Here is a 26,599-nt window from a genome sequence, read left to right on the forward strand (position 1 = left end):
TAAGCTGCTAAAAAAAACGAGTCAAGCATCCAGGAGCTGTTGATTTTAGTTTTCTTCCTGAAACAATTAGAGAAAAAACACACAATCAAATTCTACAACCCCTGCCGTTCCAAGGGTAGCATTCATATATGCTCAGTCAATGCTTGAAATGGTAAAAATGAACAACAACAAAATTAACGATATAGTTTGCGGTTCTATTTAATTCATTGTCCCTTTCAAACCAGTTGAGTAAAGGCCATCAGACCCACTAACATGGTCTAGTCTCATGGAAAATATTCTTAACTTACAAACTAGTAGTTTCATGTTCGAACCCCCATGACACCTTAGTAGTGTGTGTGAGAAAACCTCCTCCGTATTCCTAACTTTGGCAACAAAAAAAAAAAAAAAAAAAACATAATAATAAAAAATAAAAGTCATCAGGCCATCATATAAACTCATCTTGTTCTTTGTTATCTCAAAATTACTCACATGAATTATTTTAAATAATCACATGAATGCTTAGAATAATATATTAATGTAAATATATTTGATTATTTATCATTAAACATATTTTATTATGTAAGTATACAAAACATATTTTATTATGTACAAGGCATATTAGTAATCAAATTGATTTTGGTTCCTATTACTGAATACTTATATAAGAATGATATAATAATTAGTGGAAAAAAAGGCCTGGTTTCAGACAAAGTACTAAACATGGGTGGGAATTATACTAAACACAATAACTTCTGTTTACTTATGTTACTTCATTAATAAAATAATATATTAATTTGTAGTTTTGGATATTGCAACCACTTGAGACGTTAATTAATTATACTTTAGAGAACGGTTAGGATTTTGCAACCACTTTGCAATTTTGGATATTATATATTCTTTCTCTACTTTACCTTAATGACTCATAATTACCAACAGGGACAGTAGCACTGTAGCACAGCTTCAAGTTGAAGCCATGGCAGAGGCGAGGGAGGGGAGAGAGACTTCTATAGTGTTATCCCTGACCAATAACGCCATAACATTTGTGATAATACTTCGATGTGGCATAACATTATTGACCGAAGGTAACAAAACAGTACTATCCCCGTTGCAACTAAGTTTTTCTCCGTGGGGCTGCTCTTAGGCTTATCTAGTCTTTGAATTTGGCGCTCTTTAGCCTTTAATCACCACAAGAGTCACAAATTCTTCTCTCTCCTTATCTTTCCAACCCCATTGTCACTGATATCTCAGAAAGGTCTATAAATAGGGAGAACCAAGCCATATTATACTCACTCAGCTACGTCAACTCGTGAGTTTCTCACTTTCTTAACTAAATCATATATATTAAATCAGTAATTGTATCTTTCTTTCCAGTAATGATTTGTGAATTTAGGCACATTTTAATTAAGGTGCACCGGTCGTGAAAATGATTATGCTTCGAACTCTTTTTCTGCATGTAGGGTTAGTGGTTGTTGCACTTGCATGGCTTAATTTGCACCTTATTAAATACAAACTGATCTATGATTGTTATAAGTTATGTATATTGTATTTGCTTTATATATAAAGTTTTTGTTTGTTTTCACAGAGGAGAGTACAGTCAACGGTGATGGCCACGGCCACCACGGCAAAGGGGGCCTGGTGCTGCTGAGACTGAAATCGAGAATTAGATAACCTGTTAGTTTCTGTGACTTACGTTGCAGGTGTGTTGTAAGGGTAGTAGTACGAAATAAAGTTGTTTGGTTGAGTAATCTATATGAACTCTCAATCATTTACTCGTCTTAAGCTTGTTCTCGTGTTATCTGTAATGTACGCATTGGAATGTGTTCTCTTGTTATGTGATAAAATGTGATGTAACTTTTTTTTTTTTTTTGATAAAAAGAGGGGGCCAAGCCCCAAAACAAAACCTGAAAGCCTAATCAAAACAAATCAAACGGCCCCTAGTGACCCCCAACAAATCATCAGCTAAAGCAGAGCTAGCCCAGACAGGAGCTGAAGTAAAAAGCTGAATATTCAAGTCAAGATTCTGGCTCCATTTGGCAAGGCAATCCGCCAAGCCATTCTTCTCTCTGAAAATATGCTGGATATCCCAGCTCTCAAAATGTCTAAGCATCTGCCCACAGTTTGAAAGCAAAGCAGCTAGAGGATGGAAACAAAGAGAGTCCCTTTGTTGGAATAGATTCACAGCAATCTGAGAATCCATTTCAATGATAATCTTGGTGAAACCCTTTGCCACAGCTAATCGGAGGCCAAAAAACAAACCCCAGATTTCAGCATCCAAAATGCGTCCTTTCCCCAAGTTCACAGCAAAACCTGCACACCACTCCCCAACACAATCTCTAATCACACCACCAGCACCAATTTTCCCAGAAACAGTCATGCAGGTGCCATCCACATTGAGCTTAACCCATCCACTTCCAGGCGGCTCCCACCTTAGCATAACCTGAGTTCTAGGCACGTTCCTGCAATTCACACTAGAAGCTTTAACCCAATCCAAAACAGCAGCACAAATAATCCTCCTAGGATCATAAGGTAAGTCCTCAGCATCATTAAAAATGTACTTGTTACGCCACTTCCAAACATACCAACAAGTGAAGACAAACATGACATTCCAAGGAGACCTCCCTTCCCACTTAGCTTTAGAAAATAGATTACTCCGAAGCCACGAAGGATAATCAGATAAGAAAAAATCATGGACATTACTAGGGTTCAGAACAGAAAGCCATACTTCCTTAACCCGCCCACAATCCCTAAGCGTATGAATAATAGTTTCCGAGTGCCAACCACAAACAGAACAAGAGGACTCCACAGCTAACTGTCTCCTAACTCTTTGCTCATTAGTTAGGATCTTACCTTGGAAAACAAGCCATAAGAAAACTTTCAACTTAGGCGGGATAGACATACTCCACAGACCCTTCCAACACGCATTAGACCAAATAGAGCCCCCATGGATCAGCTGAAAGGCAGATTTAACAGTGAAGATGCCATTAGAAGTAGGCTTCCATATCTGAGCATCTTGACTATTACCTCCAAAACCAACAGGAAAACAGGTGATCTTTTGCACCATATCCTCATCAAGAACAGCTCTTAACTTCTCAATATCCCACCACCCTTCTTTAAAGAAATTAGAAACCTTGCAGTCCAAATCGATCCCTGATTGCGCCCCTGCATACTGTAACAAAGGGAGATCAGCCACCCAATTGTCCTTCCAAAACTTCACCTTTTCCCCATTCTCTACTCTCCAAACCATTCCCTTTCTCAGCAACTCAACACCATAGAGAACACTTCTCCAGGTAGCAGAACAATCTCGCTTGGAGACCCCATGAGTATCCAGGATAGAGCAGCCCTTTAGGTACTTCTTTTCATAAATTTGAGCCCATAACCCTTGATCATGAGTGTGCATCCTCCAACCAATCTTTGCTAAAAGGGCCCTATTCATGTCTGCAGTTTTCTTGAAACCTAGACCCCCCCTACATTTAGGACGGCAAACCAAGTCCCACTGGCATAGATGAACCTTCTGCTTTTTGCCATTGTTGCTCCAAAAAAAATCCTTATTAATTCGATCAAGATCTTCACAAATGCTACCTGGTAACTTAACAGTCTGCATCGTATACACAGGTATGGAAGATGTAACAGCTTGGATGAGGGTAGCTCTGCCAGCTAAGGACAGACACTTTCTTTTCCAGGCAGCAAGCCTATTTTGCACTTTATCAAGAAGACCATTATACGTCCCTTTAGTCACACGACTATGCAACAAAGGCAAACCTAAATATTTTCCCAAATCCTCTGTGATGGGAGAGCCACAAATAGCACCAATCTCTTTTGCCACCATTTTACAAGTATTCGGAGAGCAAAAAATTGCAGACTTAGCAAAGTTCACAGTCTGACCAGAAGCACTACAGAATAAATCCAAGCAATCCTTCATTACCCGAGCTTGACAGGGAGTAGCTTCAGCAAAAAGCACAAGGTCGTCAGCAAAGAACAGATGAGACACACTCGGACCATTTCGAGAAGTTTTGATAGGCTTCCAAAGTCTTCTCTTAACAGCATCAACAATAATATGAGACAATTTCTCAATACAAAGAACAAAAAGGTAAGGGGAAAGAGGATCCCCTTGGCGAATGCCACTGCTAGGAGAAAAGGGATCAGTCAATTCACCATTGATGCAAATCTGATATCTCACAGTAGACACACACTGCATAATAAGTTGAGTAAAACTAGAAGGTAAACCCACTTCCAAAAGGACAGACTTAATAAAGCCCCAGTTAAGCCTATCATAGGCTTTGGAGAGGTCAATCTTCCAAGCAAACATCCCTTTTTTCCCTTTAGCTGACTTAAACTTGTGCATAAGCTCTTGAGCAATCATTATATTATCAGTTATATGGCGGCCTGGCACAAAACTAACTTGATTGGGACTAATCAAGTTGGGCAAAATAGTGCGCAGACGAGACACCAAGATCTTAGAGATGACTTTATACAACGTGCAGCACAAACTTATTGGTCTGAACTGAACCATAGAGTGAGGATTCTCCACCTTGGGGACCAAAGTAATTAGAGTGGCATTAAGCTCCAAAGGGAATCTACTCTTTTGAAAAGCTTCACACACCATAGCATGTATATCAGAAGCACACAAGTCCCACTGGTGTTGATAAAAACAAGCAGGAAATCCATCAACACCAGGGGCCTTAAGACCACCAATACCAAATAAACTATCCTTTACTTCCAACAAATCAATATTTTTAACCAAGGAGGCAATCTCACCATCAGTCACTGAAGGGAAAAAACAAGGAAGACTTACAGAATAGTAGCTCGAGCAGAGCAAAGAGTTTGGAAAAGAAACCCACAGCCAGATCTTTAATACGTGCAGCATCCTCCACCCAAACCCCTTTATCATCCTTTAACCGTTCAATTCTATTTCTCCTTCTTCTAATTATAGTAGTGAGATGAAAAAACTTCGTATTTCTATCCCCTTCCTGAAGCCATTTCAACCTGGATTTCTGATGCCAAAATATAGCTTCTTGATCCAGGATAGAATTAAATTCATCATGCAGCTGCACTTCCAAATTACTCAGAAAAGAATTAGGTCCCTTACAAAGAGCTCTCTGGATCCCAGACAACCTAGCCACCACCCTTGCTTTCTTTTGCCTAAGATGCCCAAACACATTTTTATTCCACACCTTAAGGGGCTCAACAAAGGCACAAGACTTATCGAGAGCAGAACCAGAAGACCCCAACCAATTCTCAGAAACAAACTGATTGAACTCAGCATGCTTCAGCCACATTGCCTCAAACCGAAATGGTCGCAGATGAGGAGTATACCGAAGTGAAGACTGCAAGCAAATCTTAATTGGACTATGATCAGATTTAGTTCGAGGCAAGTGCCTCACATAAGCTTCAGCAAACACACGTCTCCAAAGGGTATTGCAAACAGCCCTATCAAGCCTTTCCAAGATCCTTTTATTGGTCCAAGTGTACTTAGGACCCGTGAAGTGCAATTCACACATTTCATTCTCATCAAACCAAGCTTTGAACCCTCTTAAACGACCCCGAGGAACTCCACCTAACTTATCATCCAAATGAAGCAAATCATTGAAATCCCCAGCCAAGAGCCAAGGCATATCATGACAGCTTGCGGAAACTAAGATACTCCCAGAGTTTAGCCCTTTTAACCTCACAAGGCTTAGCATAGATAGCTGAAAAGAGCCAAGGAGACTGTCCAGGCCAAGAAACACACGCAGAAATAGATTGATCATGAGTACCAATGATCTCCACATTCACCTTGGAATCATCCCAAAACAGCCATAGACCTCCAGAAAAACCCACAGGATCAACAATCTCAAAACAAGGAAACCCCAAAGACTTAACCATTGATACAGCTTTAGAGCCACTTATCCTTGGTTCACAAACAAATAAAATCTCCATATGATGAACCCGAATCAATTCCATCATATTATTCCTAAACTTAGTGCCTGAAGCACCCCTTGCATTCCAACAAAGAATATTCATAAAGTCAACCAATAAAAAGTGGAGAACCTAAGGGCTGACCCTTAAAGTCAAAATTCATATCTTCACCTGTTGTGAAGATATTATCTACCGAAACCCCATTGAGATGGTCCACATGGCTTGCAGCCAGGTTCATTTTCTCTGCTGGAATCAAGCCCTCCTGAGCAGGAACAACCAAAGAATCAACATCTACATCAATATCCACCTCAGCCTCAGTATTAGCACAAGTAGTGGCTATGTTGGGTGGTTGATGGCCAAATTGGTAAACCCCTGTATACGCATCTTGACCATTCGTCCAAATCTTCAACTGGTCATTCAAAGATATAATCCCACCAGCTTTCTTCCCCTCATAACCCAAATTACTTTTATTCATCAATTGACCAACTTTGGAAAAGCTAGCCTCCTTCACCTTACCAACAGTAGCTTGCACTTTCCCCTTTTCCTTGACATGCAGATTAGAAATGTCATTCAGGACAGTTCTAGCTTTACCAAGATTAGCCTTAGACTTAGTCCAAACTTTCGATCCCTTCCCAGCATCTCTAACCAATGATCCCAGCTGCTCAGTGCAAGTTTGGGTAGCCACACCCCTCAATCCTACCATCAGTCCCAAAATTCTCACCCACCTGTCTCAACGCATCAAATCTAGAACCCGTATTTCGACCTCCCTTACCTCCAACTTCCTGAGTCACACCTTTAGGTCTCCGTCGTGCTGGAACATTCATCCATGGCCCACGCAAATTCTCAATACCAGCATTTCCATCTTTCCTCATTACAGTATCACCTCCTACCAACCCATCATCACCCAAATTGGAACCATCACCAGTCTTCTCCACAGAGGTAGGATCTAGCACAAAATGTGATGTAACTTGCTCAATGCATATTATGTCAAAAATGTTTAGTATGGCTTGGCTCCTTAAAATTGAGGAGGAGCACATCTTTACAACAAACGAGATTTTGGCACAAGTTAAACTTCCAAAAAAAAAAAGAGAAAAAAAAAAAAAGGAATTTGCCAAGTGTCAAAACTCTATTTATTTTGAGAAGGAACTGCTCTTCAGTTTTATGGAGCCAAACTTTTTCCTAATATTATTCGAGTTCATATATGACTCATTTGTTTTGCGTGATCACCATTTGGTTAATGAATTGTGCACAAAATTTAATAGGTTACGGATCCTCTGGTATGATTTTAGTCCCCTAATAGGATGGATCGTACTTTGGAGCACATGTGGGAGTTCCTACTCGCACTCACAAATACATATTGGTTGGTCCATTAAAATGCAAATATCACCTCTCATATCATTTTGCGAACATTGGGAACAAGAGTATTGTTTCCACCGTTGACGAGGGATTAGAAGATCTAGCTTGATGGAAAAATAAGGAGTACAAACTTACAGAAGCATGCATGCCGTGTATGTATTGTTGTTATCATGGCGATACTAATTTGGCAATTTCTAGCGGGATTAAAAAAACATTTTTAATCTATATATGTAAAGTAAAATATCCTTGTAGTTAAATTTTAAAATAACTCATTTAAGAAAAAATTTAAAACACAAGTATTAATTCATTGTGAAAGGACAAATTGTTGTGAAACTAGGAAATTTGTAGGGAGAAATAAGAGGAAGAAAGAGACCGTATAATTTGCTCAAATTAACTTGTATTCCATTCATATTTGGTGCCGCTATTTATAGGGGTAGAGATGCCTAAATCATTTATCGCCAATAATTGGTAGGTTACAAATATATAATGATGGTATTATGATAGGTTAATAGTAGCTATTATTGTGGACATCCATAACTTATAAACCCATAATGTATGGATTTATAACACTCCCTCTTGGATGTCCACCATACAATGACATCATGTTGGACGTGCTAAATGTTGCCTTGTTAAAAACCTTGTCAGAAAAAATCACATGGGATAAAAACCTTATCGAAGGAAAAAAGAGTACATTGCACATACATCCGATGTATTAAAACTGAGGAGTTTCCTCAATTGATATCTCCCCTTGATCTTCAACAGTTCGATTGCTTGTAAAGTTGTTGCATCCCTATACCATATACCGACTTTTGAAATATAGACTTCAAAGAGCTTTGGTGAAGAGGTCTGCCAGGTTATCTTGGGAACGAATTTGTTTGACTTCAATCTCTTGATTCTTCTGAAACTCATGTAGGTAGAAGAACTCACCCTGCGCAAGATTTTCCTTATCTTTGAATTATTTGGTTTTCAGGCACCTAAGGCTTAAAATAACTTATATTCTTTGAAAAATTTTATAGGAACTAGTTGTGGAAGAGGTAATGGGTGGAACGCACCAAGTTAATTAAATAAAAAGAAGGCTTAAATGTCAAAATAGTCCTTGTATTTTACCTCATCGGCCAATTTAATTCCCCTGTTATCAATTTGGTCAATTTAGTCCATATGTTTATATATATATATATATTAACAAAAGTTGATCCTTTTCGTCAAAATTCCGTTAAAACTGAAGAAAAAAATATTTAAAATTAAATTAAAAAACGGTAATTAATTATTAAATATTTAAATTCAATCTAGAAATGGAATTAATAAAAAAAATTTTTGCCTCCCCCAATTTCACACTCAGATCCCAACCCCACCTAAACCACCATTTTTTCTCTCGTGCCTTCCTCTCCGGCAAACTGCAAAGAACTTCGTAGCCAATCATTGCAGCCTTCTTGGCTCTGCCAGTTCATCATCCTTGTTGTAGTAAAAGTCGGCGGCATTCACACAAACATGCACACTCAAGTGGTGGAGCCAGGAATCGAAACACAAGGGGTCTTAGTGTAAAAGTCCCCAAAAAAAAAAAAAAAGGATGGAATCAACATATATATTCTACATATGCAAAAAAATGGAAATAAAAACTCACATTGTTACTAGAAATTAGTGCGATAAACATCTCTAAGAATCTAATACTTCACTTAAGCACTAAACACATAAATTTGAGACATCATTTTATTCGAGATCACATAGAAAAGGGAGGAAGGAGAGAGGAGATTATGTAGTTACCCTAAATTCCTTAATTAAACTGCTGCCTAAGTTTTATTTAAAAAATAAAAATAGAATGGCATGCACAGGCTGAGGCGCAAGAGTGGCAGAAGTTGCAGCTTCGGATAGATATTAAAGTGTAAACTTTGTTATTACTAGGGGCAAGAATGCTTTGTGATGGTCCAGAGGCCAATAGATAGCAATTTGCCATTTTTCTTTGACTTCAATTACAGTGTCTCACAGGCGGACCCAATTTTTTTTAGCGGATGTGCTATATTAACTAAGTATAAAAAATGATTTTTTGGAATAATCATTTTCTCAAGATAATTTTTGACGGCTTTTATTCCTTACACATCACATAAGAAAACTTGATTTTATGGGATTTTAGTATGAAGTATATATTGACTTAATGAGCCATCATTTTTAGCCTAAATCGTATTTTGCACTAAAACCGAATTTTCATATTTTGATTTGGTGGGAATTTGATTTTCTAGTATTTTTATTTGAATTCAAATGGGGGGTACTTCCTTATTTACATTGTAAACTTAAGTAAATGGAGTAATATAAAAATAAATAAAAGTAAAAGGACAAAGACATTTACTTAAATGTTGAAAATGGAAATAAGGACAGATTGGAGAAGCGTGGTGCGCGCTAGCCTTCTTCTTCAAGAGGTCGCACCAGCAGTTGTGGCTCCGCCACTGTGCACACTGCAGATTCCATAGCCCACTAGAACCCTCGTCATTGTTCGCGCCAAGACCACCCACGTCTTCTTGTATTCGGTTGAAAAGGTGGGTCTAGGTTGCGTGCTGGTGGTGGAGAAGGAAGGTGACTGCAGCAAGAAAAATAACTCAATAACTTTCTTTTGCTACAGAATGCAAGAACATGACTTTTAATAATTAAATTTGTATTATTATTTGAATTTGAATATTTATAAAAAAATTCCTTCATTTTTAACAGAATTTTGACGGAAAAGACCACATTTACTAAAATATACAAATAAATGGATTAAATTAGCCAAATTAATAACACAAGAACTAAGAGTTGAAACAAATCAACCATTTCAACATTTAAGCCTAAAAAAAACATTTTGATCATATGGGCCGCTTTCACAAGAGATAAAGAAAACCTCTTTTTCTACAACCTAGTGATTTATAATAAAATATTATTTGTCTTATTATTTCCATTGCATGCTGCCATAAGCCTTATATTTTTATATTGTAATAGAGGTGAAACGCGTCACTCAATGACTTTCAGCATGAGCAGTAGCCAAAAATATTATAAATTAATTTATGCATATGTTCAGTGCTCAAATTTAAGGGATGAAGCCACGTGAAGATTTTATTATATAAAAACAAAAAGAAGCAAAAAAGAAAAATGGAAAGTCGGCCACCCCACGTGAAATGGAGAAGCAACGGCTGCCTACAATTACAAAGCAAACCATCAACAAAGAAAAAGCAAAAGGAAGTATCCAATGCAAATTAATTAAAAAAAGTAATAGAAACCGTGCGAACGCCAGTCTTCATTCTTAAAAGCCACCATGCCAAGCATATAAAAAGTAAAATCTAATAGTAAAGATTGTTAGCTAGGTAACAATATCAATTTACGGTGCCTAATACATTAATTAGAACTAATCGTTAATTTTTTTGATACTCTAACGATAATATCGATAATTAGGGGTGTATCCAATTCAAACTTTTAATGAATTGTATAGAGCATAAATGTCTGGATGTATTCAATTTAGATTTTAAAGAGTTTATAAAAGTCTAGTAGTATTCAATTTTGACTTTTAAAAAGTACTTAAAAGTTTAGTGGTATCTAGTATGACTTTTAAGAAGTCATTAAGAGTTTAGTGGTATCCAAAAAGTTAATGACTTTTAAAAAAACTTATTAAATGACTGACTTTTTATACTTTTAAGGCTAATTGTTAAGAGCAAAAATCTTGCTAATTTACTAGTGACTTTTATAAACTCTATCAAAATATTTAAGAATTTGTCAACTCTATGAAAGTTACTCACTTCAAAAAAGTCTTTATAAGTATGAATTGGATACACCTAGTATTGAATTCGTAATATATCAGGTACTATAAATTTATATTCCGTATTTTTACCCAAAAAAAAATTTATATTCTTTACCAGGCGGTAAGTAGCTATATAGCCATATTTTCGAGTAAATATTATATGAGCATTGAAGATAATTAACATTTATTCTCTTTGTACTTTAGTAGTTGGGATTGTATCTGGTCCTGATTTTGCATATATATTATTTGGTAAAGTCTTCTGAAAAAGCACAAATCATCAAAGTTTGTGGACATGAGAGAGAGATTACTGTGGCTGGATTGTCAACAAAGTGTGAATGGCTTTTCTTCATGGTCCTTTGGCTTCATCTTCTACCCTTCTGCGTTGGTCACATTCATGTAATCTTATAAAGGAAGCCACGTACCACAAAGGCTACCAAAGGCTGAGTTGGAATCCCATTCTAACTATGGATTCTTGTGGTTTCAGAGGATTTAGTTACACGAGAACTAGGAACGGAGAATTTTCCCTCCTTTCAACCCGACTCTTTGGTCTTAAGAATGCTGGTTTTAAGAATGAGTGATTGCCCTTCTCTGACCCTCACTGTCCAACCTAAAGCAGACAGCTAATACGGTCCACTTATTGATAACTATTGTAGATTAATCTATATTAAATTGACTTGTATTAATATGACTTTATACACAATACTAGATCAGATTCAGAAACTTTAATTATTGTGACCACAAAAGGAAGCAGTATAGGTCCTACCTGTGCATTTTTTCCTACCTAAACCCTAAACACCTTTTGTTTTTGTTATCATCTAAAAATGCTAAATTAAGAATGAAAACAGACAATTTAAGGACTCTCACGATCACTCTACAATACTGTGACCTGAATGCTGAATCAGCAGCTTAAGTTTCAGCCCATTTGCCACATACCTTGAAAATATCCCATCCAATTTCATGCAACTAATCACACAAAAAACAACTTCTTTTGACTTGATCGCACAAGACAGCTTAGGGCCCGTTTGATAACCATTTTAATTTTAGATTTTAGTTTTTATTTTTTGTGTTAGAGTATACAGGAAAAAGAAGGAGAATGAAAGTGAGAATGAGAGTGAAGATGAGATTGAGAGAGAAGATAAAAGGGGAGGATAAGAGGAATGAGTGACAAAAGTGAAAACAAAACAAAAAACTGGAATATATTTGAAATTGTTTTCACTTTCAAGTTTTTATTCACTTTTGTTCCTCCTCCCTCCCATATCCTCCCTTTTCATCATCTCCCTCATCTCAATCCTCACTCCCACTCTCATTTTCCTCTAACACTCTAGCACAAAAAATGAAAACCAAAAACTAAAATTGAAATGATTATCAAATAGCCCTTAGCTTTTGCGTTCCCACCTTTAAGAAAAGCCTACTTAATACGTAGTCCTATCAAAAGCAGGAAAAAAAAGCATTGCTTGATAAAGTCCAAAACCAAAAGATTAAAAATAGGGGTTGAGTTTGGCACTTTAGCCTTTAATCATACTTATCTTCTGATTTGAAAAAAAAAATCACAAATTCTTCTCTTCTCTCTCCTTATCATTCCAACCCCACTGATATCTCAGAAAGGTCTATAAATAGGGAGAACCAAGCCACATTATACTCACTCAGCAATCATCTCTTGCATACTTTCATATATACGTTATCGTGCTTGTTGTTAAGCAAAACATGGCATCCTCAAAGGCTTTTCTTCTTCTTGGTCTTGTCTTTGCTGTTCTCCTCATCTCCTCTGAGGTCTCAGCTACTCCAACTCGTGAGTTTCTCACTTTCTTATCTAAATCATATATATTAAATTAGTAATTGTATCTTTCTTTCCAGTAACGATTTGTGAATTTAGGCACATTTTAATTAAGGTGCACTGGTCGTGAAAATGATTATGCTTCGAATTTGTACTAGATATATATAGCATTTGTGCTCCAAAATATATTAATTATGAGAATATCTGGATATAATTTACTCTTTCTGCATGGAGGGCTAGTGGTTGTTGTAATTGCATGGCTTAATCTATGATGGTTAAGTGATATTTATTTTAGAGACTAATGCTATTTGTATCACATTTATTGACCACATTGTTGATCACCTCTCTAATATAGATAGGCAGCACATATATACTGGTGGGTCCACCTTTATTAGAGAAGTGGTCAATGATCGATAAATGATCAAATAAAGAACACTCTATTTTTTCTACATATTTTCTTGGGTGTGGATTTTTCCACTCCCTTTTTGGTTTTTTAACGCTTTTTACTTTAACATACAAGAGAGTGTAAGTTGACATAAGATGAGTGAGAACATACAATTTCTAAATCAGCTCTCTCTCTCTCTCTCTCTCTCTCTCTCTCTCTCTCTCTCTCTCTCTCTCTCTCTCTATATATATATATATATAAATATAAAGTTTTTGTTTGTTCTATCAGAGGAGAGTGCCGTCAACTATGGTGACAATTTTCTTGATGACCACGAGCATGGGCATGGGCATGGGCATGACCACAGGCACGTCCATGGCCATGGGCATGACCACAGGCATGTCCACGGGCATGGACGACATGGCCACGGCCACCACGGCAAAGGGGGACCTGGTGCTGCTGAGACTAAAACCGAGAATTAGATAACCTGTTAGTTTCTGTGACTTATGTTGCAGGTGTATCGTAAGGGTAGTAGTATGCAATAAAGTTGTAATGGTTTGAGTAATATCTATAAACTCTCGGTCATGGGTTCGCCTTAAGCCCGTTCTTGTGTCTCTGTCATGTACGGATTGGATCACCTTGTTATGTACTAAAATGTGATTTAACTTGCTGACTACATATCATGTCAAAAATGTCTAGTATGGCTTGGCTACTTAAAATTGAGGAGGACATCCTCACAACAAATGAGTTTTAAGGAGTGTAAGTTTTTTCCTAATATTAATGGAGTTTCATAGATGACTCATTTGTTTTGTGTGATCACCATTTGGTTCATGAGTTGTGCACCTAATCTAATGAAGTGATTTACGATTGATTTTATGTGAACATTGGAAGCCAGAGTAGTGTTTCCAACGTTGACAAGGGATTGGAAGATCTAGCTTGATGGAAAAATAACGAGGAGCAAGCCTCTATAGGGCATCTTATAAAGGAAAAAAGAATCCCAAACAAGCATGAAAAGCATCTGCTGGGAGAGAATATATCCAAACATGTGTTTCCTATGCCATGGCCTTGAACCGCCATTGCATCTGCTATAAAATTAGCTTCTCGAATAACATGATTAAAGAAAATATATACTCAAAGGAGCATGCCAATCTTAGAATGTTCTTATGATAGTGTGAAGGCATCAAAAAATTTCAGACTTGGCGTTTATGGCATCAATTAGTGTCTGGAAATCACCTTCAACTTCTAGTCTTCTCTTCTGTCTGCTGGCAACAAAGGATAAACAATCTTAGCAATAAGCACACAAGTGTCTACAGTATTTCGAGCTCATGAAAAGAGAGGGTTGCCATACAAATAATAAACCTCGACGTTCCCTGACTAGCTTTGAGCCCCAAACCATCAAAGTTGAGCTTATAGAAAGTGGGGGAAGGTGGTTTCCATTTACAGAGGGGATGCTCCTGTCTAGCATGGCGAGTCCCTTGGCCAATGGCTCTATAAAAAGCCACACCAACATGTCTCGCAGTATGTATGACTTTGATGAGCGGGTGGAGTTGGAGTTGCTTGAAAATCCATTTATTTATGCATATCCCAAAGTTGTAACAGATAATAAGTACTTGAATTATGGTTGAAAGGTATTAGCCAAACTTCGAAACATGGAAGCCTAGAATCCAAGCTAGCAAATCATTAGAAGTGTTTGGTCTCAAATTAGGAGGGCACGGTTCCACACTTGCCAATGGACACGACACTGAAAAACCACACATGCCAAAGGCTTAACCATCATAATCGACCGAAGTGTTAAGATGAAGAGAAGAACAAAGAAATGAATAACAAGAAGATGAAGCAGAGAGACAATCTTAGGAGAAGAATTAGATTTTCTGTATTTCGTTCATCGCTACACTAGCCTTAGCTAATATCTCACTTCTATGACTATCCTAACTGCCTTGTAACAATACTTAACAGCTCACTAACAAACTTCAAGGCTGGCCCTGAGATTTTTAAGGCCAAGGGCGACATCGAAAATAGACCCTATGTATGTATAGCTCCACACAAGAAAGATCATTTGATTTTATTTGCACGTGTGTGTACATGAAACCTTTTATAACCATATAAATTTTTTTAGGTTTTTTAGATTTTAGACATAAAAAAATTTTCACTTTTGGAAAAAGCCAAAGCTTTTTCAAAAAGACAAAAACCACTCAACTTTCAAATCATAGACATGCAAATGTATTGGATTCCTTAGGAAATCTAAAAATAAATAAGGGCATTTTTGTCCATTTTTGCTTCTTTTAAAATTTTTCTCTCTCTTTTTGCTTTTTCCAAAATGTCCCAATTTTTTTTAGGGCTCCGATAAAGTGTCATTTAATTTTTGTATATAAGAAATGATTGAAGATCCTATGTATCTATAGCTCAACACACAAGAAAAATAATTTGATTTTATTTGCGCGTGTTTAGAATATTAAAAAATAGAACTTTTATAACCACAGAAAAAATTTTAGGCCTCTGACAAAATGTTATTTATTTTTTTATATATAAGAAATGGTTGAAGACAAAAAAAAAGTACTAAGAAGAACCATGCACTCGCATAAAAAAGAGGCACAATGATATAACTAGTTACCAAAATATGACCACATAGAAAAAATTAAAAAAATTTGGGGCCCTCCCTTGAGCCAAGGCCCAGGGCGGTCACACTGACTACCCTGGCTCAGGGACGGGGCTAACAAGCTTAATAGCTCACTAACAATATTCTAATAACTCACTCCTTAATATGCTGACACTTGGCACTATCATCATGGATACTCTTGCCCTAAGAACGTCCTTTTGACTGCAATAACCACGCAAGCCCTCGACCAGGATTGTTGACGGAACACCCTACCAATTGACGAGGCACAATCCGCCATTGCTGAACGACAGTAAGGACCATCAAAAAATCTGAATGTGCTTCTCAACCACTAGGCATCCTACTTGCCGAAGAAGGATCTGAACAAGGCTGTCATGTCAACACAACGATTGACAGGAAGTCCCACATTGAAGAAAATGTGCAAATATCCCCTGCACATTTGTCTATACACTATTCCCAAAATGGAAGATAATCAATCAATACTAGCCATTACTCTGTAAAAATCATTTCAGACTTCGCATTTAGCTAACTTAAGTATTGGACAGCCTTTGGTCGGTACCAATTCGGTGCCAATATTTCACCAATCATCTTCCTCATAAGTCATCCTACATTTGCCGAAGGCTGCATAAGGAAAAGTTTTTGAAGATCAGCTCCCTTTAGAGTTGCATCCAATTTTGGACATCAACAACAATTTATGAAGAGGGTCGAAAGATTCAGTATTTGTCTCACATAAAGCACACATTAGATTTGCATGAGGTAAGAAGACACTTTAGTAAGTTCTAGTGTTTAAATGATGTTTCACATAAAGCACACATTAGATTTGCATGGGGATTATTTGAGCTGGTGATTACTTTTACTTGTAAGAATCCTTTTGACTTAGTGGATTGCCTGATTGGAGGAATAACCTCCACAGTTTTTTTTTTTTTTTTTTTTTTTTCAATGATGGGTTTTTGAGTGAACATGTCTTGTGTGTTGATCTGAGTACTATGACTAGTCATATTATATATGTTATCCTTGTAATGTTGATGAATTTTCACACACCTCTCACTTTAATTGTTGCTAGCACATTAGATGACTAGATTGACACGTCCTTTTTAGTGCCTAGATTGACAGGACCTCTCACTTTAATCATCTTCTATAAGTTTGCATGGATTTGAATATTGATTGATAAGTGAATGTGTCTCTTCTGTTATGTGTTCTTAGATCTATGACTAGACTAGTCATATTTTCTAGGATTACTTTATTGGTCTAATTTGTGGTCTATGTGATTAGCATTTAAATTTACCCCTTCCACCTGATTACTAATTTTATTTTGACTTTGGGTGGGCTTTGGAGTTTCCAATTTTTTTAGAGCAAATGTTGTAAGGATAGGACAGCCGAAAAAATTCAACTGTATTCTAATGCAAATGATATTGAAATGTGGACCTGAAGAATTGTAAACTAGTGTGACGGGTTAAGTGATACAATCCCTCGAGTCAAACAGAGAGAAAATGTTTACCATTTGTTTGTTTGTAATACAATTTTATTTATCACTCCTCTTTCTCAGCCCAAATGTATGAAATATTATCTTTAATATCTAATCAATTGAAATATTATCTTTCATAATCACCCAACAATTTGATATGCATCTTAAGATGCTAGCTATCAATCACGCTATCTAACCAACTTTTGACTTAGCTATTCGTCATTTTCATAATCAATCGTATAACCACACTCAAACCAAACTCTATTGACTTTAGTTATTGCTCCTTACATTTTGCGCATAAGGAAAGAGTCATCTACACCAATCTGCCCACATTACTAATCACATCTTGCACACAAACAAAACTCATATGAAATTTTGCTGATCACGTAGTCTTATCAACCTATCAAAATCAGACAAAGCATCTTGATATAAACTAGGTTCTGCCTTTTTCTTTTGGTGAGAAAAAAACCTTAAAGGTCTATAAATAGAGAGCCAAGTGCCACATTATGTTCACTCAGCAGAAATCATCTACCCTTCATACATTGTTTGTGTTCACCTTGTGTTGATTACCAGAGCATGGCATCGTCGAAAACTTTTCTTCTTCTTGGTCTTGTCTTTGCTGTTGTCCTCGTCTCCTCTGAGGTCGCCTCAGCTCGCGAGCTGGTTCCGACTACTGCTCAAACCCGTCAGTTTCTTTCTTTCTCAAATAAATCTTTTGTTTCTTTTATTCTAGTATGGATTCGTAAACTTTTCGAGGCACATTCTATATGTGGTGCAGGATAGATCATGACAATTTTTAATGATACGAATTCATTTGTATTTATATATGTGACTTGTAAAGAAATGAATGGTTATGATTCCTTTAGCTAAATGATGTACCTGCATGGCTTAATTTGCAACTTTTCGACATATATAACGTTTTTCTTTTTATGTTATTTTCCTTTTTCTTTTTATTCTTTTTTTTTCTTTCAGAGGAAAATGTAGAGAAGGATAACCATGGTGACCATTTTCACTGCCACGAGCATGGACTTTGGGAGCACGGCCATTGCCACGGACACTGGGAGCATTGTGGCCATGGCTGCCACGGAAAATGGGGACATGGTGCTGCTGAGAGTGAAATAGAGAATTAGATATAACCCTATAATTTGCCTGTGGTAGTATATGTTGCAGGCATGTTATAAGGTTCATAAATAAATCTTTGTTTGCCAATAAAGCAGCATTAATTGGTTGAGTAGATCCATATAACTCCCAATCACAGCTGGTTTTTAGGGTTTGTTGATCCTCTTATATATTCTCTGTAATATGTACGCCTTAGATTTGCTACAATGCGCTTTGATTTGCTAAGTTGAAGTTGTGTCAAAAGTGTACTGTTGAACTTTGGAATCTATCCTTGTAAATAAATAAATTTAAAGTTTCTTTTTTAATTACTGTGTTCCATTGAATTGAAGTGCGTCAAATAGAAGTATATACCATAAACTCTCTATGCGTGGTTGGTGTATAGATAGAGTGATAGAAATTTGTACAAGTGTTTGATTGTATTCGGTCCACGTGTAATGTAATGATATGACTGTTAGTCTGTTTGATATGATTAGGGACTGCTTAATAGTTAGTTTGAAGGTTAGTTTTGGCGGCAATTGATGACTTTGCAGAGCTGTCGATGATTTCGTAAAAATATTGTATTCTTGAATTTTAATAGCACAAAGTTCTTGTTCACATATCTTCGAGTCAAGGTTGAGGATAAACTGGGTCCTATCAAAGAAACAAAATTGCAACCTTCTACTGGATTTCAAATTGGAAAGCCTCTCATCAATCAGACTTCACAGAAGCTCACGGCCCAATACTTCATGCAGCACTGGAGCACTTTCTTGAAGTCCTTGCTAAAGTAGTACGTATAAATAGCTTACTATATAAGTAGCCAAAGGAAGGACGTGCGCACTTTTGTTACAATTATGACATTCTTAACATAAAAAAATTCTATGTGTATATGTATATTTTCTTTTCGAGTCATGTTAGGGATATTAACTTTAGATACCAATTTGTGTATTATTTTTTAATAGATGTGGAGCCCACCAATACAATGGGTCTCACCTCTATTAGAGAGATGGTACACAAATTGGTATTTAAAGTTGGTCTCCCTAACATTTTCTTTTTCTTTTTATATATATGAGTGCTCAAACGCTAATTAGTTAGTAAGATAATATGATGCTAATCATTCATTTGGGCTCACTCCACAACGTCATCTGATGATCCAAACCAATCATTTTTTAGTTCAACATTCAAAGATAACCCTTGTAAAAAGTTAGCCAAATTAGACAACATTTTGTCATTTAGGTGTGATCAAATAAACACAAACACAATTTTTTTTAATAGATAATGAAAATATTCAAGATGATAATAAAATAGTTAAATTATTTCTGATTTGGCTAATTTAAAATGACACTAAAGTTTGAGAGATTAACCCTAACTTTTTATGGGTGCCAATACTGTTTCCTATATATATATAATATAAATATTCTTCTACTCTTTTTTTTTTTTTTTTGTTGGGAAAAGATGCTTTATTAAGATAAGCACCTGTGGGCTCTGTTTGGTTAATGGAAAAAGGAGGCTTGGGGATGAGAAATCAATTGTTTTCTCATATTTGGTAAGTCCAGGCATGAAAAATGGTTGCCTGGCACATAGAAAGTAGAGGAAAAGTGAAGCCCTCCTCCTAACTTGGGTTTTGTTTTCCCTCCTCATGGGAAAGTTTGAAAAAATGACTCAACATTAAATGCACATTTTTCATGACTATTTTGTCCCCATTAACAATTTAGAATTACAATATATCATTAAATGCATTCTTGTTTTATTTGATTTAATACGGGTATAATTGAAAAATTATACAAACTTTGTTTCCATTCCTACTCAAAACAAACATGGGAAAGAAAATGAAGTGATATCTCCCTGTTACTTTCCCAACATTTCCTAACGTAGGAAAGGAATTTTCCATTTCCCATATCATATAAAGTGATTTTCCCTCAAATCCGTTCCGTGAACCAAATGGGGAGGGCGGACCTCTGAAGGTGCTTAATTGGGCTTTAGCCCAGTGCTGTTTTTGTACTTTAGTCTTTATTGTACAACAAAATCCACTACAATTAAATATTAGCCCACTTATCTTTTAGAATTCAGCCTATCCTAGCTACCAAAATTCGATTTTATTTTCTTCTACCCACTGGAATCGTACCATATTTTCTATAACATATCTATATATATAATCCTACCATATAATATTAATTAGCCCAAAAATTCTTGGTTATAAAAGATCTTCCCAATTTTTTTTTTTTGTCCACACCTAGAAAAATCCATGGGTCCGCCATTGAGAAGCACCTACACAAATGATAGGATGAAACCATATGAAACATAGAGCCAGGAATAGGAGCATAATCTTAAAAAAAAAATTCGCGCCCTGAACTAATCAATAAAAAAACAAAGAAAAGAAAAAAGAAAAGGAAACCAGAACACCCCTACATGTTGCACACCCAAAGTGGCTTTGCCAGCAACAGAAATTGTCAAGAAGAACAAAAAATTAAGAAAAAAACTTTCGAAAAACAAAGAGATAGTAAAATAGCATAATCATATAGACAATAAAAAGAAAAGAAAAACTGCAAATTAGAGAAGCAAAGAAAACCTGCTAAAACAACCCAACACAAACTAAAATACAAAATAAACCAAGAAAACATACAAAACAGCAAGATACCAAAAGAACATAGAAAAAGCACAATAAACAACAAAGAGTCTAATTAGCAGACTCTATTAGCGGGATGCCCAAGTCAGTTCCCTTCATTCTTTGTGGTTATTGTGCCTTTTCTCTGTTCTTTTGTGGTTTATTGTAGGTTTTCTTTTGGTTTATTGTACGTTTTCTTTGTGTTTTGCAATTTTGTTTTGCTTCTTCTCTTTAACAAGCAAAGATAAGGGTGCAATAGTTATCCATTATAATATTATAATAACATTATTTTTGCCTAATCATGCTCAAATGTGGAATTCTAATAAAGTTGGTGTTGGAAATCAATTAGAAATTAACATATAATATAACACGAAAATAAATTATATATATATATATTATATCAAATCAAATTAATACAGCAAAGTTCAATACAACAGTAGAATCAAATAGAAAATACTAACATGATTGGGTGATAGTGTTCGGCAGAGTTGCAGTGTCCTTTAGACAACATTTGTCCTTTAGACAACATTTCTCCTCTACCTCTTGTGCTTGTAATTCAATAGAAGGCTGCCCACCAGATTAAACTATCACAAATCAAAGCCTAAGTACAATATTGGCTTTGATTTCTGGCGAACAATGATATGTTTTTCTCTCAGGAAGTAATTATTTGTGGAGAAGTGATAATGTGATTTCAAAATTCTATGTGTAATAGCTTGAACGAATTGTCTGTTATATAGAGGTCTGATACCTCTTCATCTAATAATTGTAATAACTGTTCAAACATAATTCTAAGTAATAAACAAAATTAATTTAATTAACAGAGCCAAGGCCTATCTTTTGACCATTAAATATATATTTATTAGCCAAATGTACAGTGAGCTTGTATTGAGGAATTCATCAAATAACTTATTTGAGGGCTCACTCTGTATTGTATTTCACTAATCCAAACCATCTATTTTGTAGATATTCATTTAATGATCATCTCTATCCAAAAAATCACTTGAATCCGATGTCATTTGACAACTCAATTGAATTATTGAAATTTTAATACTTTTTTGAATCACCGTGTTCATTTTTTTGATCTAATAATTTCTTGGTGCAGCAAACCTTTACATTGTCACCATTGAAATTAGTTTTTTATGATTGATGAGTCTAACTTCTAACAGTGACCACCGTATACGATTTGAATCAAACCCAAGAGAGACCATTCTAAAGAATTTTTCAGATTAATGATTTGTCGAAGTCTCAACAAAAAGAAAACAGAAAAAGAGAAACTTGATATGCAGATCGTATGAAGATTTCCAATCCCCTTCCGCTGCAAAAACAAAGGCTTCAATGTCTCTCTCTGTCCTTTTCTTTCCTGTAACTGTTATAACAGCATAAAAACGTTTATCATTTGTTGTAAGTCCCATAGTTTGCGTGACATCATTGTAGCAACGTCACAAATCGTCATAAATTGAAGAACAGAACCTAAGTGGAGAATTACTCATAAATTATATTGAGGAAAGGAAATATATCAAGCAAGTAGATTTTGAAATAAATAAATAGTACTCTTTCTACTTTAGCTTGATTTGCATGTCGGAAAAGATTGATAGAAAAGCGACAAATCCATGATACATGTGTGAGTCAACATGGCACTGTGAAAAGTCTTTCTTCGAAACTTCTTCGCAACTACATCCTTTGCATTTGCCTTAATTTATTATAATTTTTGGAATAGCTTTTAATTTAATTTTTATTTTTATTTCTTTGTCGGAATGTCCTTTTGCCTTAATTATTGGATCAGTGATAAGATGAAGCCACTGCAAACCACCGTAAATTATAAAGTCGATGAATATAGACAGAAGCAACATATAGGTAGTGGTCCTATCAGTGCCAACAGTTTTCTCTATCCCTCTTACAAACAGAAATTATTGTATGGTATTAGAGTATGATCACGTGGTATAATTTGTATATCTATATATATAAAGCAAAATGTAGAGAATGGTGAAACATTCAAAATGCTAGAAAATGCCCTTGTTTAATTCAAACATTAAGAATTGAAATTATTAATTAAATGAGGATAATATGGTAAATTCACATTTTTTATATTAAAAAAATTAAAATTAAAAACAAAATTAGATAATAGGTCTTACTTTTATGGAACATAACTACCCATGTTATCTTTTCTCAATTCTAAAAATAAAACCAATTGACACATGCTAAGAGGCTAGTATGTTATAATATGGATGGACAACATAGACCAATCACAGTGAGATATATGTACAAAAGTACCTCATCAAATTTACAAAATAGAAAGTTTGACACACATGTCAGATTGTGATTTGTTTATAAGATGGAATGACTCCTTACATATGCAATGAGCCAAAGATTTTTCTTAATCCGTTTGGATGGAGGAAATTAACTCCGAATTGAGCTAAAAGTTAATAATTGGAGAGAAGAAATTGATAGTAAATGACGTGCAGAAAAAAATCGTGGACAATGGGTTTCGAAATTTATGAGTTTAATTTCCCCAAAAGAGGCATCATTTCACACTTTCTATGTAAGAATTTGTTTTTCAATGTAGTTTCTATCATTTATAAAATTTGGCATACATAAATCTAAACACTGAAATTATTTATACAAATTTATAAATAAACCCAATCCTAGACATGTATTTATAAAAAAAACCCAAATACTATTTAAACATAGAAACACACCCAAAATCAACAATTGTATATTTTCTGGGTGTGTTTATAAATGGGTTTTAAGTGTGTGTAATGATGGGTTTTGGGTGTGTTTATAAAGTGTTTTGGGTGTTGGGTTTTTTTATAATTTCAGCCCCTATTTTGGGTGTTTTAGTAAAACTCCCAATTATTTATTATAAAAAAATTTAAATAATAGAAATATAAATTCCATCGTTTTAGAATTCTAAACAATTTTTAATTCGTTCATCCAAATCAAAGGTAAAGATTGCCCTAGTATACTGGGTACGAAAAGTACCAAAACAAACCCAAATACCCGTGCTATTGTTGACCTTTTTAGTAGAATTATCTTATCTATTTCTAGTGTAATACGTGTTCTTGGACTTGCGGTGATTATTAACAGGTGGCATTGGTTTTCACTTATCTCGGATTGGTGTCGGCTTCTAATGTTAATTTCTTTTGCTCATTGTTCTGGGTTTCTGTAGGTGTATTGTCAAATTTTTGTATTTGCCAGAAGCCTCATCCAAAATTGTATTTCGCCCCTTGCTGCTGTATGAAGGGAAAACAAATAAGGTTCTCCAAAAAAACATATTGGTTGAGACTTACTTTTTCTTGCTGAACACATGTATCACGAGTCAACCTACTTTCTTTCTTTCTTCTTCTTCCTCTTTTCTATTTTTTATTTAATTATTTTTGTTTATTTTTTATTTTTTTTGGGTCCCCCTTTTTCTTTTGTGCATTTACACGTTATACAAACTGATATAAACAATTCATGATGACTAAATGGGAGCTTTCCAGTTCTTAACTTTATCTTATCTTCAACTTTATATCACATATTGTACTAATCCTTTTAAAAGCAAGACACTTTTGTGTGTGCATTTTTTTTTGACGATACGGTCCTTTTAAGTGATCTTGATGCTTGTTATCAATTTTGTGCATAATTAAGTTAGTTTCTTGGTATTTAACTCTTTTAATGTTTTTAATTATAAAATTTAATTTTCCTTCCCTAGCATACATGTCAATTTACTCTTCAGTATGAACTTTAACTAATTAAATACGATTTTCCCGACTTCAAATAATTAAATATAACTGGGGACGTGGAGTTGTTGGACTTTGATATCATGAAGCAAGTTGAGTTTCCATCCCAAAATCAATTGGGAATGGAGGGAGTGACCAAACTTCTTATAAGCCATTTGTGAGATTTCTTAACTTTTCAACGTAGGACATTTCTTCCCATTCTCATATATACATATACATACACATATATATATATATATGTATAATTATTATCACACCTTTTGTCAGATAAAAATGGTGTCTAGAAATGTAAATATAGAATGAAAACTGAAATGAAAAGGACTTGCATAATCACTCTACAGTGAGAGGCATGAACGATGAATACGGAGATACCAAGCCAAATTAAAAGATGAGTGAGAAACTCAGGGTGAATTTCTCTCTCTCTCCCTCCACCACCCCACTCTATCTTAAAGGGTCTATAAATAGGGAGAGCCAATCCCCATTATGTTCACTCAGAAATCACGTCTTATTTGTCTTGTTAATTATAAGCAAAAATATGGCATCCTCGAAAACTTTACTTCTTCTTGGGCTTATGTTCGCTGTTGTCATCCTCATCTTCTCTGAGGTCTCAGCTCGTGAGCTAGCTGGAACTACTACTCCACCTAGTCGTGAGTTTCTCCCTTTGTTAACAAAAACATATAAGTCTCTTTTATTCCTCTCTGATTTCTGAATTTAATTTATGCATGACATCTATCCTTTAGTTGACGAGACGTAATAACATATCAATAATTTTTTACAAATCTGGATGTTTCATCATTTTGCATGTACGTATATATAGGTCGACGCATACTTTTTATATATTCATTTATCTTATTCTATCTTTATATATAAAAGGAGGCGCAGTGTCATGTAACCGTCCAGGCGCACTGTGCCATGGCCGTGGAGAAAAAGGCAATAACCCTAAACCTGGAGGAGAGCATTGTAAAAATAATCCAAGTGTCAGAGAGTGCTATAAGCATGGAGGTCATGAACGTGGAGGAGAGGAAGACCCTATCCACAAAAGGCATGGTCATGAACATGGAGGAGAGCATGACCCCAACCATAAAGGCCATGGTCATGAAAAGGGAGGAAAGCTTGACCCCATCCATGGAGGGAAAGGCCACGGTCACGAACGCGGAGGAGAGGGAGACCCTAACCATGGAGCCCATTGTAAACGTGGAGAAACCAATAGAGCGTGCTACGGGCATGGAGGTCATGAACGTGGAGGAGAGGGAGACCCCTTCAACCATGGCAGCAAAAACAGACCAGGACAACCAGGCACCGCTGAGACCGAAACAAAGAATTAGATAAAACCTTGGCCTGTGTACGTGTGTGGAAAGTTTGTTTGTCAATAAAAAGGTCTATTACATATGTTGGTTGAGTACTTGTGAACACTCAGGCAAAATCAGACCTACTATATAAGGTTTATCTCTGTACTGTTACGTAATGTAGTCTTGGATCCTGGTTGTTATATGTACTTAATGCATGTGTTTTAATTTTCTGAATTGATATTGCTTGTGGAAAGTGCCTAGAACTTCAATTTCACCTTTGCTTGCTTACCGAGTTCCATTTGAAATCTCACAATTTTCTTTTTTGATTTGTGTCATGAATAAATAATAAATAAACTATGAGAGGGACCAAATAGAACTAATGCACACCCACACACACTACTACATTTGTGAAATACAATTGGGCACAAAAAGTATCAATTATGGTCAATCAATGCAACTAGCTTCTAAATATGGGTGGTTACTATAGATGGTCATTTGTACTACATCAGGATCCAACAAAATATTACCCACCTCCGCCCAATAGATAGGTGACTTACAAGGTGTACCATACAACGTTTCATATGGTGACATGCCAATACTGGAGTGATAATTGTTGTGATTAAAAAAAGGCATCTCTCACACGTGTGGAGAGGCTAGTAAATAATATAA

General features: G+C 35.7%; 2 protein-coding genes across 2 annotated transcripts; both read left to right on the forward strand.

Moving 5' to 3' along the window:
- The first annotated feature begins 12,615 nt into the window (after positions 1 to 12,615).
- Positions 12,616 to 13,945, forward strand: LOC103326566 (uncharacterized). The gene is made up of 2 exons (XM_008228808.3): positions 12,616 to 12,776; positions 13,435 to 13,945. The coding sequence occupies exons 1-2, from the start codon at positions 12,692 to 12,694 to the stop codon at positions 13,623 to 13,625; spliced, it is 276 nt and encodes a 91-aa protein (XP_008227030.2). The 5' UTR covers positions 12,616 to 12,691; the 3' UTR covers positions 13,626 to 13,945.
- Positions 13,946 to 25,121: 11,176 nt separating this feature from the next.
- LOC103326569 (uncharacterized) lies at positions 25,122 to 26,164 on the forward strand. The gene is made up of 2 exons (XM_008228810.3): positions 25,122 to 25,288; positions 25,515 to 26,164. Exons 1-2 carry the CDS (start codon positions 25,177 to 25,179, stop codon positions 25,964 to 25,966), a joined length of 564 nt encoding a protein of 187 aa, XP_008227032.1. The 5' UTR covers positions 25,122 to 25,176; the 3' UTR covers positions 25,967 to 26,164.
- The last annotated feature ends 435 nt before the right edge of the window (positions 26,165 to 26,599 follow it).

The sequence above is a fragment of the Prunus mume genome, linkage group LG3, assembly GCF_029339155.1.
Source record: "Prunus mume cultivar Tortuosa linkage group LG3, ASM2933915v1, whole genome shotgun sequence".
Taxonomy (NCBI): Eukaryota; Viridiplantae; Streptophyta; class Magnoliopsida; order Rosales; family Rosaceae; genus Prunus; species Prunus mume.

What these genes read in the sequence shown, in the direction of transcription:
- LOC103326569 (XM_008228810.3), top strand. Translation starts at nt 25,177, where the DNA reads ATGGCATCCTCGAAAACTTTACTTCTTCTTGGGCTTATGTTCGCTGTT. An exon ending in AACTACTACTCCACCTAGTC is followed by an intron (nt 25,289 to 25,514) that starts GTGAGTTTCTCC and finishes TATATATAAAAG; the next exon opens with GAGGCGCAGTGTCATGTAAC.
- LOC103326566 (XM_008228808.3), top strand. Translation starts at nt 12,692, where the DNA reads ATGGCATCCTCAAAGGCTTTTCTTCTTCTTGGTCTTGTCTTTGCTGTT. An exon ending in GGTCTCAGCTACTCCAACTC is followed by an intron (nt 12,777 to 13,434) that starts GTGAGTTTCTCA and finishes TTGTTCTATCAG; the next exon opens with AGGAGAGTGCCGTCAACTAT.